Source organism: Lathamus discolor, chromosome Z, assembly GCF_037157495.1.
Source record: "Lathamus discolor isolate bLatDis1 chromosome Z, bLatDis1.hap1, whole genome shotgun sequence".
In the NCBI taxonomy this organism is placed as follows: Eukaryota; Metazoa; Chordata; class Aves; order Psittaciformes; family Psittacidae; genus Lathamus; species Lathamus discolor.
Window position 1 is genome coordinate 102,529,276 of NC_088909.1, and position 14,601 is coordinate 102,543,876.

Sequence of the window (14,601 nt, forward strand, 5' to 3'; positions counted from 1 at the left end):
CAGGTGAGGAAAGCAGAGGGCTGCAAATGGGAGTAGGATCCTGCCATTGCTGCTTACACATCCCTTCGCTGGTCCCACCAGTTCCTGCTTCCTGAGAAAGCTACCCTGAATTCACTGGAAAAGAACACATACAGGTGATGCACCTTGGGCCGGCTTCAGGGCAAGGGGTGATGGTGTGCTGGGGATGGGGAGGAGGGTAACAGTATGGGGAGCAAAGCCAGGTGGGGTGTCTGTGACTCATTCAGTGCCTGCCACCCATAGGAAAGAAGGAGATAGACCATGAGCGTTACATGCGAGACCACAAGGTGAAGGTGCTCTAGGGTACATCGAGTGGAGTTTGTTTTGGACAGCTAGGGTCATAGCACTGTATTGGTCTCTCTGACCTGGCCTTGTTTCCTGAAGCAGACTGGAGATGTCTTGGTGCCACATTCATTTGGCCTGATGGAGGAGCAAGCTGTCCTCATCCATGGTGAGGAGGTCCTTTGCTGTGCTGTCTGCTCACGCTCCTCTCAGCCTCTGGGAAAAAGTTAATGATCCACCAGCAGGGCTGAAGCTAATGGAGTGGTGATGTTCCAGCTGTTGATTAGCACAATTAAGAGATAAATGAGGTTGTGGGTACAGGGGAAACATGTACACAGCCAGTTGAGTCAGAGAAGCTATTCCTCGCAGAAGCGTGACTGCCCTGAAGTCTCTGGGTACTCATCCTTCCCAGGGTTGTTCCCCCAGCTCTTCACTACCATGGGTATCAACACCAGCACAGTAAGTGGGCCCTGACTGTGCCAAAATGCCTCTCCAACCAGAGGCACTTATTACTGGTGCTGAAGGCACACCTGCCTTAGGGAAGAAAACGGCTTTGGTTTAGCAGGTTAATGTGCAGTGGAAAACATGGTAAAATAATTGCAGGGTCAATGTTGAGTGAAGTTTCAATCTGTGAGCAAGTCAAGGTAAACATCAGGAGGTGGTGCGAGCTAAGCAAGAGCAACTAATGCTCTTCTAACAAACCCCATAGGAAAACTTAATGGGATAGCACCTGTAGGAAATACTAATTCATGACTGTGATTGGCTAACACTGGCTTTGAGAATTCTGCTGAAAATTAGAAGAAAGTCTCTAATTTTGAGAGCAGCAAGTTCTGGTAACAGGTTTCCAGCAGGAGGAGTTAGGATAAAAAGCACTTATCCCTAGAATGGAGGCATGAAAGGGAAGGCGTGGTGTGGCTGCCCATGCTATTATGGGACTGTTTTTGGTGACCCAGAGATCCTGCTCAGCCCTGCAGGTAAGTGAAACCATGCAGGTACAAACATGTCATGTTGAGCAACTGTCGGATCTGTGTGTTTCAGCTCTTGGCTGGCTCACAAGGTTGGTTGTGCTCAGGATCTTGATCCTTACTCCAGGATCACCACTTCTGGATGCAGGGAGGACAGGCAGTCCAGCCCGCCCAGCAGTAGATACCTCTACTTGGGTGTGCATGCTGGAGCTCCAACCCCATTGCAGACACTGGAGGGAACATGCCAGCATCCAGCATGACTCATAGGTCTGGCCTCAGATACTTATTTCAGGTGGGGATGAACTGCCCTTTGGAGCTGCTCCACTTTACAATGAGCAGTTTTCTCTGCTAATTATAAAGAGGAGGGTGACAGGCGCAGGCTCACACACTTCTGTTGTGTGTGCTGTCAGGCCAGAGGTGTGCTGCCCTACAGGACCTATAGAAACAAAGGTGTTGTTGTTAAATATCTGTTGTTGTTGAATGTCAAAGATCACTTTGATGTCTAAAAATGCCCAGAGGAACCCTAAAACTAGTGTGTGTACTCACACTTTCAGCAGCCAACAAAAGAGCTCTTCTGAACACTTTTAAGAGAGAAATCAGTGTCTCAGTGCCACCTTGTGGAATGCTCTGTGCAAAAGAACAAGCAGTGGCAAGAGACTTACCTATTTTATGCCATTCTAGAAGCATGCTGGAATTTTAGGGAAATTAGTGGTAATATTGGGAATTATGCTGCAAATACCATCACCAAACCAAAGGTTCCTATTGCAAACTGGGAAAACTGCAAGTCCACGGGAGCTTGGTGCTCCCAGAAAGAACCTGTTTCCATCTTTCAACCCAAATGAGAATATGGAGATGCCTATCGTTAATGTTTGAATGCAGGAGACAGAACCTTTTAGAGACACAGCAGCTTATGTGCCTACAAGGGAGGAATCCACTTGTAAGCCTCCCTCAGATCTAGGAGTGAGAAACAGAGTTGTAGGTCCATCTGTGGGGAATATGGACCCACTCACACCTCATCCATGTGAGGAAGGCAGTGAGATCTCCAATACAAGCTGATACCAGGACCTGAGCTTTACATGTCAGCTGGAAACTACCACGTGCAGAAGGAACTTGAGGCTCTTGTCACCACCCCAGTCTGGTTCTCCAGGGACCATGTTTCTCTAATAACCAAGCAATAAACATTAGTACAGCAGAGAAAGGAAAGACCTGGAAAGATTCATTGGCCACTTTTTTTGTGCCACAGCATGCTCACAGACTCACAGCACAGAAAAGCCTTCCCACCTAGAAATATGCTGTAGGAACACCCTTTAGAGGGCGAGATTATCACCCATCATGATTAAATGGACCTTACTGGGAGAGACAGACTGAGTAAATTACTGCATGTTTAGCCTAGGGTTCACTAAGGTCAGTAGCTGATCTGTCACTGGAAGAGGGCTTACCGCAGTCCATAAAACCCTTCCATGCCATAAAATAGACAGTCGTCTATCTGAAGGGGGCCTACAAGGATGCTGGAGATGGACTCTTCATCAGGGACTACAGCAATAGGACAAGGGGTAATGGGTTTAAACAGAAACAGGGGAAGTTTAGATTGGATATAAGGAGGAAGTTCTTTACTGTAAGGGTGGTGAGGCACTGGAATGGGTTGCCCAAGGAAGCTGTGAATGCTCCGTCCCTGGCGGTGTTCAAGGCCAGGTTGGACAGAGCCTTGGGTGGCATGGTTTAGTGTGAGGTGTCCGTGCCCATAGGAGGGGGTTGGAACTATGTGATCTTAAGGTCCTTTCCAACCCAAACCATTCTGTGATTGTATGACTGTATGGGGCAGAGAGGAAAATCAGCTTCCCAGTTTATTCCATACGTCTGCCCAGTGTCCTGTGGGGGGAAGAAAAGCTCGTGAACATTTGCAATGTGTTAATGCAGAGGGACACAACCCCAGGGGCAGCAGGAGCAGAGCACTGCACTCCCATTGGGGATGCTGCTTGTAACTCCTCCAGAGCTGTGCATCGTGTCCTCTCCAGGGCCACACTGAGAAGGTGCAGTGCGTTGAGAGGAAGGTGAATAAAACCAGCAAGGAACCAGACAAGGCTCACAGAAGGGGGTCTTGAGTGTTCGTGGGTTTAACTTTTCAGTGATTAAGCAAAGGTATTAAAACCTCTTCACAGTGGAGAGGTAAGAGCACATTGTGAGCAGGGAGATAAGCAGAGGGAATCAGGAGACGGAGGATTAATCAGGACAGTGAGGGCTCTGCTCTGGCAGACAGACGTGACTGAAGGTCTCTGGGACAATTGCCGAGAAGGGTGTTTCCTTGACCCAGATGAAAGGACAGACCGGGGTGGGCAGCAGGGAGGCTCTGCACTAGTGTGAGTGGACACAGGTATGTTCAGCAAGAGTAAATACTCAACCTGGAGCAACACTCAAGGCATTGTGCTCTTCCCAACTGCAGATAGTGGTGCACATCAGCTCTAGGGAGAGCATCCTTTCCAAAGGCTGGGCTTGCCAAATATCCTGCAAAGCACAAGCAAATAGTCCTAATCTCACCTGTTACAACAAAAAATGGTACCAAACCACCAGCCAGTGGGTTACAATGCAGAGCAGGGCCAAAATTCCTACTCAGTATCTGTGGGAAAGGCTACAGAGAAAGACAGGCTTTAGGAACACACCAAGGCTATTTACAGCTCCACTGCCCTGGAGATAGGCTGCTCCTGGGCAGGGGCAAGTGTTTGCAAAGCCCAGTAGTAGAAGTACTGCATCCTCACCATGTAGTTTTAGAAGGATGGCATTCGTGTGTGGGAAGACTTTGAAGCTATCTGCTTGTTTATTGGCTTGTTCATCGTTAACCAAATGAATGAAGGTGTCTGGGGGTGAAGGGAGGGTGCCAAGTTTCAAAGGGTACTTGGCTCAGAGCAGTAAGTGTACTGTCACAACAGGAGCTGCTGCGGCTGCAGGCTGGAGCCAGAGAGCAAAATGATGGAGAAGATTCAGAAGGCGCTCACAATTCGAAGTGTCACCATCAGGGAGATGCTGGCAGAAGCACTGGGGATGTACATCCTCATGGTAAGGAAGGGATGGGCCCAGATGTGCATGTGTGTGTGTGTGCGTGTGCAGGGAGGGTGAGAGGGTAAGCGTTTAGCAGCTGTAAGGTCAACGGTGTCCTATCACATCCTCAGGGTTGCTCAGCATCTGGCTGCTAATGCTCACCCTTCTGCTCTGGTGGGGTGCAGCTTCCCACCAGGAAAACATCTGCCTAAACCTGATGGAGGAAAAAAGCAGTGTGGAGGGTGGGAGGTTGTCACTGGGAGTGTGTGAAGTAACTGGGGATAGAATCATAGAATTGCTTGGAAATTGGAAAAGACCTTTAAGATCATTGAGCCCAACTATGAACTCTACCAAATCTACCACTAAACCGTATCCCCAAGGGCCACATCTTGCACATCTTTTAAATGGGATGGTGATTCCACCACTGCCCTGCTCAGCCTGTTCCAATGCTTGACAACCCTTTCAGTGAAGCAATTTTCCCTAATATAAAATACAAACCTCCCCTGGCACAGTTTGAGGCCATTTCCTCTTATCCTATCACTTGTCACCTGGGAGAAGAGACCAAGCACACCCCAGTCCATCCTCCTTTTAGGCTGCTGTAGGGAGCGATTCGGTCCCCCCTGCGCCTTCTCTTCTCCAGACCAAACTCCCCAGGTCCCTCAGCCATTCCCCATCACACTTGTGCTGCAGGCCCTGCACCAGGCCCATTGCCCTTCACTGGCCACTCAATCGTTTCAGTTCTCTGGAAACAGTTCTTTGAATAAAAGGAGACAAAGTCTGGGAATGAGACCACAGAGCAGACTCTGGTCAGATGGGGCAACACAATGCTTGTGCCAGCCGCCTGAGAGATCCCATGCAGTGAATTGAGGCTTTTCTACCCGCTGTGCCACAGGCAATGGTGTGGTTGGGGGGTCCTGCACAGGTCTGGGGAGCAGATCCCATCTCCTCTACCACCGGCAGACTCTGTGAAATGAGAGCAGCTTCATCTGTCTTCCTCTTGGGGTTGCCAAGGTGATGAATACCTGTGATACTCTCTGGAGCCACAACCTACCATTACAGCATGCTTTACAGCTGTAATTACCAGCTCTAAAGCATGCTAGGATTTCACTTTTGGTATTCTTATGCTGGCAGGTGGATAGTGTTTATCCATATCATACAGAAACTCACCCCTTGCCTGAGGGATCTATTTCATGCAGAGAAAGAGACATGGTTATGAGCTCTTGGGCTGCTTCAGAGGTGTTTGGGGAGCGGGTGAGGAAGGCTTTGCAGTCAGAATTGACCCCTGGCTGGGGTGCAGTGCTCACCAGGGCCAGAGCCTTTGTGTGTTGGACCAACACATACAAATGACATCCTCCCTCTGGAAAGCTCCAGAAGCTGTCTGTGCCAACTTACTATACCTGGGCTTAGCCTGGGCTGGGACACTTAGGACTGGACAGAGGCAGGCAAAGAAGGGCTGGGGATAGCCCCAAAAACTTGTACTTGGAGATTTGCACAGGTGGAAGATAAGGTTTCTGTGAGCATGGGGACCGTCTGACACTGCTGACAGACAAAGGTGCTTGTTTTCACGGGCAACGACTGCACATGCAAAGGATGCTTGCATTTTATCATGTTATTACACATCCAGCTCCTTGAAGTTCAGCCCTACTACACAGGTAGCTTTGCACACATTGGAAGTCGGAGCACAGATGTCTGTGGCTCCTCAGGAGGAGCTAAGCAAACCATTTTCCTTTCCACCCCCTCTGGTTTTTGGTGGTGGAAGTTCCCAGGTGATAAGGAACTAGTTCAGAGGTGTCCTGCTTGAGCTGTCTCGACAAAGAAGCATGAGGAGGAGTCTTTCCCCTGTACTCTGACAGTCAAAGGCAGATTTTGTAGCCTGCAGCTCACATTGACTCTTCTTTCACTGATCCCTGCACGGGAATAAGGTAGGAGGAGGGACACTACACATGGACCCCTATCATGGGCTGGCAACAAATAGCATCCAGCATTCAGATGTAGCATCCAGCAGCCCCAGGGCCCTCAGTGCAGCCAGGAATGTGCTGGATGCATCTCCATGATGCCCGGATGTGTGTTATTTGGAGAACAGTGCCCAGCCCAGGCTTCTTACTTTGATGGGCAGACAGTGTTCATAAAGGAAGGAACCAGGCAGCAGCAGTAAACATCAGAAGAAGTAGGTAGGTAGGGAAATAAACAGGGTGTTTAAGAACTGTGAGAACAGAATAAGAGACCAGAGGCTTGGATCTGTGCTGAAATACATGTATTTTGGGATATCGGTGTTCAGCCATGTCTCCTGCCCTACGACCCTCTTTCTGCACCTCCACACTGTCCTACAAAACCTACAAACGCATTATGCATTTGGCTTCTCTTGGATGTGGTTTTGGAAAGTCAGAGATGAGTAGGCAGAGTTTTTGCAAGGCTTTTGCAGATCCCAAACGGTGCTTTTTTGGGCTTTTGGTGGTTTTTGCTGAGGCAGACTGAGAGGGGCTCACACAGAGAGTGTGCTCTATGTATATGAGAGAATTAAGGATAGCATCTCTGGGGAACAGGGGTGATGTCTGAAAGGGAAGAGGGAGAGTGGGTGTATGAGACGAAATCTCCAGGCAGAGTAGACAAAAAAGATCACAGTCAGAAAGGACAGAGCACAAGTTTAGATGCTGGAGCACATGTTGACATTTTTGTCTCGGAGGGACACGCCACCCTGGATAAACAGCAGTGCAGTCCAAGAAGCAGGATACACTCTCCAATTGCCAAGTGGTTTGTGAGGCAGAGACCTCAAGAGAAGCTTTGTCCTTCTCCAGATTTCAGTGTAAGAGCTGTGCAAAGAATTGATTTTTCCACCCTCTGACGACACTTAAAAAGTGAAATAGAACTTAACTTCAGGCCAGAGCAATTTCTTGAGTATGCCTTTTCCTGCTGGAAAGTGTTTACTTTGCTTCATAATTTTTTTCCCGGTTCCCCTTTAGTCACTAAAAAAATATTGCAACTTTGGCTGTTTTCAAACCGAATGTGTATGCGTTGAAAGGAAAAGTCAAAACGGAATTTCCTTCCTTGTTTTCTTTTGCTGGGGTAAGTTACAAAATTAGAGTTGGGTTTGGCAAATAGCTGTGTGCTGCCCAAACCATGTTCTTCGTGAACAAATTGCACACCAGGGAAAGAAAGACAAAAAGAATTTGCCCACTGTCCTTCCACTCATCATGGGCACTGCCTCCTGATGGTCAATGGTGATGCTCCCCTGGCTCATGTCCCTGGTTTCAGGCACAGACGCAACACCGTGGCTGTGAGAGTGACCCCTCTTGAGCCCCGGGTCTCGATGTGTGGATCTGGGGTTTATCTCCCTATAGCCAATGATGTGTCTGTTTCAGTGCCTGACCAGAGTGCCTGTTTCAGTGTGATGGGTACCAGTGAGGAATCTCTGCTTCAGTCTGTGCAGGGGAGGCTCCTGACAATGGGCACCTTATTCTTCCTGTCTTGAGTTTATTAAAATTGCAGAAAAAGTAGCAAAGAAGCTCAGCCCACCACAGCAACGAAGGTACTTTTAACACTCCTTTCTCTCTTTTTTTTTTCCATGCTCTAGGTCTTTGGCTTGTCTGCTGTGGCACAAGTGGTATTAGGGAGACAAAACTTTGGGCAGTATCTGAACATCAATTTGGCATTTGGCATTGGTGTTACCTTGGGCATCCATGCAGCTGGAGGAATCTCTGGTGAGCAGGACATTTCAGCTTGGGACATCTCTGTGTTCCATAAAGGCCACATGCACCAGGGGCAGAAGGAGTGGGATGTGGAGGGGTGGGTGATGGCACGGCAAGGTGACATAGTGCCCTCACTTGACGGAAGGGCAGTCCTAGGGTCCCCAAGCAAGAAGAGCAGAGCAAGTCTGGTGACCATAACCAGGGTCAGCCTCATGACCCAGTGACTACAGCCAAGTCCGCAGGGGTGAGACAGGTCCAAGCTCAAGCCAAGGTGTCCCAATGGTGCAGCAAGGTTAGAAGCAGGGAACAAGGCAGGCACAGCATACCTAAAGAATGCTGACCCCAAACCCGTGTCCTGAGCTGAGACCAGGGCAAGCAGGACAGGGATAGCGGTGGATGTTCAGCCATTCCCTCCCACTGTAGTCAGCAGAGCCTGGTTTCAGCAGTGCCGCTGTTAGTCACATGGGATACAGCATCACAGCCCAAGGAGACAAGGAGGTCTGAAAGCACGCTGGCGATGTGACCCATGGGGAAGTAAATAATTTATTGCAAAGGGGAGCTTACTGCTGATGTTGCAACAAGGAATGGCATGCAAATTTTCTCCTTATCATCCACATCCATGGGCACACGCCCTGCGAAAGCCCAGGAGGTGGTGTTTCGGGGCCATGGGGTGGTATCTCTCACATGACAAGAGCATTACCTTTGCCTTGTGGAATTTCTGCATTTATTTGCACCAAGAGAAGAGATTAAAGGCTCTAGAGGCCAGAAAATTACAGCAAGTCCTTGCTCTTGAACTGTTGGAGCAGACAGATGTCCAAGGCTGGGGCTTGGAAGGGAAAATTTGTCCATGCAAGCAGTCAGATCGTGGTCGCCCTGTCCTTTTGGAGCAGGTGGGGACATCCTGGGTAAAGTGGGCTGAGGAAAGCAGGTCCCTACAGTTCCAGCTGACATTTGAGATGGATGGATTGAAGGTGGAAGAAAGGGTCTCAAATCAGCCAGTAAGTCTGGTTCCAAAGCCAGCTTCAGGGCTTCCTGTCATTGTAATATGGCATCATTTATGTCACACGATGCTTCTTGCGATCTCTGAAATAGCTGGTCATGCTGGCAAAGGATCAAAGAAAAAGGGACCCCCCCCATGTCAGTAGTGGCAGTACATGCACTTTACTTCACTGTCCTGCACTTTGATGAGGTGCTGTGTGTCTGGATGTTACCCCTTTCTGAGTCTGGAGTTGGAGGTGGCCACTAAGGCTACTGACCCACAGAGTTTACACCTACCAGGTAGGAAAAGCAAGTATTTTCTTTGGACTCGTGGGGAAATGAGCCCCAGAGAACAAATGTAGCTTGCACTGAGGGCACCATTGGATACTAGCCTCCTCCATAGAAAGTGCCCTCGGATGTAAAGAAATACAGTCGAAGATTACAAACTCTGCAAGGGAAGGACAGGGTCTGCTTCACATCAGTGGGAGCAACCGTGGTCTCGGCAGGACTGACCATCCTTGTAACCCTCTTCTCAATGCAGTGACATCTAACAGCTAACCTGAGTGCCTGCAGCTCCCATCAGCTGGGGTGCTCACCTTTGCCAGGATAAGGCCCTCTCTTGCAATTGTTTGGGATAAGATTTACCTTACCTACCTGCAGCCATTTAAAAGATGGGTGATGAGTCTAAGTTCTGGGCTCCCCTTAAGCTGAATAGGGTGAAACCTATATAGAGAGGTGACTGAGGTGAGATGAGCCACTCTCTGAAAGCAGCCTGTGGTCTACAGAACTTTTAGAATCACAGAATCACAGAATCACAGAATCCCAAGGGTTGGAAGGGACCTAAAAAGATCATCTAGTCCAACCCCCCTGCAAGAGCAGGGTAACCTACAGTACATCACACAGGAACTTGTCCAGGCGGGCCTTGAATATCTCCAGTGTAGGAGACTCCACAACCCCCCTGGGCAACCTGTTCCAGTGCTCTGTCACTCTTACAGTAAAGAAGTTCTTCCTGATGTTAACGTGGAACTTCCTATGCTCCAGTTTACACCCATTGCCCCTTGTCCTATCACTGGATATCACTGAAAAAAGCCTCGCTCCATCATCCTGACACCTACCCTTTACATATTTGTAAACATTGATGAGGTCACCCCTCAGTCTCCTCTTCTCCAAGCTAAAGAGACCCAGCTCCCTCAGCCTCTCCTCATAAGGGAGATGTTCCACTCCCTTAATCATCTTTGTGGCTCTGCGCTGGACTCCTTCAAGCAATTCCCTGTCCTTCTTGAATTGAGGGGCCCAGAACTGGACACAATATTCCAGATGCGGCCTCACCAAGGCTGAGTAGAGGGGGAGGAGAACCTCTCTTGACCTACTAACCACTCCCTTTCTAATGCACCCTAAGATGCCATTTGCCTTCTTGGCCACAAGAGCACATTGCTGGCTCATGGTCATCCTCCTATCCACCAGGACCCCCAGGTCCCTTTCCCCTTCACTACTTTCCAGCAGGTCAACCCCCAACCTGTACTGGTACATGGGGTTGTTCTTCCCCAGATGCAAGACTCTACACTTGCCCTTGTTAAATTTCATCAAGTTTCTCCCCGCCCAACTCTCCAGCCTGTCCAGGTCTCGCTGAATGGCAGCACAGTCCTCTGGTGTGTCAGCCACTCCTCCCAGTTTTGTGTCATCAGCAAACTTGCTGAGGGTGCACTCAGTTCCCTCATCCAGGTCATTGATGAAAATATTAAACAGCACCGGTCCCAGCACCGACCCCTGAGGAACTCCACTAGTCACAGACCTCCAGCTAGATTCTGCGCCATTGACCACAACTCTCTGCCTTCTTCCTTTCAACCAGTTCTCGATCCACCTCACTACTTGATCGTCAAGCCCACACTTCCTTAGCTTATCTATGAGGATGCTGTGGGAGACAGTATCAAATGCCTTACTGAAATCAAGAAAAACTACATCTACCGCTCTACCATCATCCCTCCACCTAGTCACTTCCTCATAGAAGGCTATAAGGTTGGTCATACATGACTTCCCCCTCATAAAACCATGTTGGCTGTTCTTAATGACCCCCTCATCCTTGATATGCCTAGTGATGGAGTCAAGAATAAGTTGTTCCATCACCTTTCCAGGGATGGAGGTAAGGCTGACCGGTCTATAATTACCCGGCTAAAGCCAATAGCTCTCCGTCCTGCATCGTTCAGTTGCCCAGGGAAAACAGGTCAGTTTTGAGGGACCCTGCCCTGACAGAGCCTTGGTGTCCTGGATCAACATCTGAGTGGTTGCTGTAGGGTGTGGGACATGCTCCAAAACAGCTGCATCAAGGCTGAGGCCAGTTTCTTTTGCTGTGACTTTGCAGGAGCTCATCTGAATGCTGCTATCACCATCACACACTGCATTCTAGGAAACCTGCCTTGGATGAAGCTCCCAGTTTATGTGATCGGCCAGTTCCTGGGCTCCTTTACAGCAGCAGCCACTGTCTTTGGCATCTACTATGGTACGGTTGTGTGTTTTATCTCAGGCTTTGCTGTGGGCATCATTTCAGTCTTCCTTTTGCAGTACCCAGCATGATGTCTGAGTGAGAAGGGTGAGCTCCTGGCATGTGGGACAGACCTTCATAGCTCCAGGCCAGAGCAGGGCCAAGATATCTGTGGGAAGGATGAGAAGTTCTTGGAGAACACAGCTCCTTTTTGCTCACAGTATTCCCAGTACCAAACCCTGTCCTCAGCTCAAGGCCAGGAGCTGCATTTTGTCAGCATTTTGTTTCCAAGAGTCTGCAAGGGCTGAAGTTAAATGGAACTACCATGTATTAGGAACAGATGGAGCTCTGGGGGACTCTCCTGGTCCCTGTATAACAGTACAGCGGACATCTGTGGTTTTGAGTTGTGAGGGACACACCACCCACCGGCTCCAGCATGTCTCATTCTCTGAGGGGCAGGGGATGGAGGCATCCAGTACATCTAGAGCATCCAGCCTACCTCAGGCTCCCAGAGGAGGGGCATGGAGCCGGTAGGTTTAAGGAAGCAATTGCAGACCAAAGTCTGCAGGTGACAGATATCAGTGAGATCATGCCCTGCTTGGGGTGTGTCACCTCCACCGCTATCTCGCATTGCCTCTATTCCTCTTGGTGTCCACGCTGGCTGCAGTGCGTGGACTCACGTATGTGCCATGATGAATTCTGCTAACTCCTCTGATTTCCATTTCTCCTTAGATGCTCTGTACGACTATTCCAAGGGGAACTTCACAGTGACAGGACCAACTGCCACAGCATCCATCTTCTCCACTTACCCTGCTCCCTACATGTCCTTGCCTGGGAGCTTCTTCACAGAGGTCAGTGGGGACTGCTGGGATGTGCTGGGCAAGGCGGATGGTAACAGTGTGAGTGCCAGAGACGGTGTGCAGACACAATCACAACCTCTACTCCAAGGAGCCCACCATTCAGAGCAGGTGCCTGACAAGAAGGATGAATGGCACCTTGGTGGCTGAGCAAGCCTAAAAGGTAACGCCTGCAGGCTTGGTCCCAGTGCCCTCCAAACACCTTCCCTGCATGCAGCCCAGGCAATGGGAAGCTGAGCTGTATCAGGAAGCACCTCCTTTGGGCTCTGTGCTGAACCGTTCTTCCGCTTTCTGGATCCTACACATGCTCTGTTCTCCTGGGCAGCTCTGCCTGCTGCCCTCACCAGTACAGAGCACCCAGGGCTGCCTTCACATAGAATCACAGAATGGCTAGGGTTGCACAGGAACTTAAGATCATCCAGTTCCAACCCCCTGCAATGGGCAGGGATGTCTCATGCTAGACCATGTTGCCCAAGGCTCTGCCCAGCCCGGCCTTGAACACTGCCAGGGATGGAGCATTTACCACTTCTTTGGGCAGCCCATTCCAGTGCCTCGCCACCTGTACAGTAAAGAACTTCCTCCTTATAGTTAACCTGAACTTCTCCTGTTTTAGTTTAAATCCATTACCCCTTGTCCTATCACTATAGTCGCTGATGAAGAGTCCCTCCCCAGCATCCTTATAGGCCCCTTCAGACCACAGGCTGTCTGGACTGAACCTCTGGGGTTTGAACAGTCCAAGTCAGACCACGTACAGTTGATTCCCAGCACACAACACAATGTCCACATGCCCAGAAATAGGAAGGGAATGCTTTGGTGGACATGGAGCACTGGAGAAGGAAAATTCACTCCCAATTAAAATCTGAGGAAGCCTGTGCTTGTCTCTGACAAAATTCTTGCCTGGGTATGATGAGGACAGCAGTGAGAGCTGGCAGTGGACGGCAGAGGATGGCAGCCTACAGGTGCGGACCTGATGACTCAGCCTCCCATAGAGCATGCAGTATCCTTGCTACACAAGAAAGCAAATGACAGTGACAGTGTATTGCTAAGAGCTGCAGAGTTTCTGCTTTTGCTGGCAACTCTGCAAGCAGTCCCAGGCTCTCCAGCTGCATGTTCTGAACCAGAAAAGGACAGGAATCACCTGTATTCAAACAACAGTTCCTGACATCTTGGGCATTACAGATCTACAACTTCTAGCTATGTACTGTCACAAAAGGGAGATTCAGTGTCCCAGAGGAGAATCTAGTATCTGCTTTTAGTCCTGAAAAGCCTGATGCAACAGGCTATATAAAACATCACTCCCTCTAGGGAGGAACAGATTTGTCTTCTTAGCAGTCTGTTACGTGTCTGCCTCTGTCAGATGAAATGTACTTAAAAGAACGTATGTCCCTAACTTGAAAGGTGGAGGGAGAGGACAATGCTGAGAAGTTTGTATCAGTCCTAGGACTGAATTTTTGGGGATGAGGTGGAGGTATTGCTGCTGGGAAATGAGTCACGAATTTTCTTCCATCCACTTGTGAGGCAGAAATAAGAACAAGGTCCTCCCTGCCTTGATCAGAGCATGAATGTTACTTGCTCTTCCAATCTGTGAAGCCTCTCCCTCTCTGCTGAGGATGGTCCTTCTGCATTCCCCATTCTCCCTCCTGACCTGTTGTTCCTTTTGTGCTCCTGCAGTTTCTAGCAACAGTGATGCTGCACCTGGGCATTCTGATCATCCACGACGAGAAAAACAACAGGGCCCTGAGAGGCATGGAGGCCCTGCTCACGGGTATCCTTGTCCTGGGCATTGGCATGGGGATGGGGATGAACACAGGCTATGCCATAAACCCCTCCCGAGACCTGCCCCCCAGGATCTTCACAGCAATTGCTGGCTGGGGAACCGATGTCTTCACGTGAGTGACCCTCTTTGCTTTTACACTGCTCAGCTCGCAATGAGGGCAGATAAGCCTAAGATAGAATGGCCACAAAGACTTTTTCTCTGGGTCAAGTGATAACGGTATCAGTGCAGACTGCATCCTACATTCTCAGACAGCAAAAGTTGTGCATAGAGGAGGCTGGTGCATTATATGCACAAAAATTGTGGCACACTAATTCTCCATCATGGGATTCATCTTGAACTTTGGACACCTCAATTTGGGCAGCAAACTGGCCACCTCTTAGCTGGAGGTCTAGGTGGTTATATCACAGTGAATGGAAAGCCAGAGACTGATTCAGCTCACATGAAAGCAGGTACTTATAGATGGATTACTGAATAGCTCTCTTAAATTTAGATGTCTGAATCTGGAGATGAAACCCTGCCTTCCCCT

General features: G+C 49.4%; 1 protein-coding gene across 1 annotated transcript in view; it reads left to right on the forward strand.

Moving 5' to 3' along the window:
- LOC136005086 (aquaporin-7-like) overlaps positions 1–14,601 on the forward strand; it is a 17,268-nt gene continuing 2,667 nt past the window's right edge. Inside the window, exons 1-6 of the mRNA XM_065662228.1 lie at positions 1–134; positions 4,190–4,316; positions 7,870–7,996; positions 11,322–11,459; positions 12,174–12,292; positions 13,970–14,187. Coding sequence (XP_065518300.1) covers positions 4,227–4,316; positions 7,870–7,996; positions 11,322–11,459; positions 12,174–12,292; positions 13,970–14,187 — 692 coding nt within the window. The 5' untranslated portion in view covers positions 1–134; positions 4,190–4,226. The remainder of the gene's footprint in view (positions 135–4,189; positions 4,317–7,869; positions 7,997–11,321; positions 11,460–12,173; positions 12,293–13,969; positions 14,188–14,601) is intronic.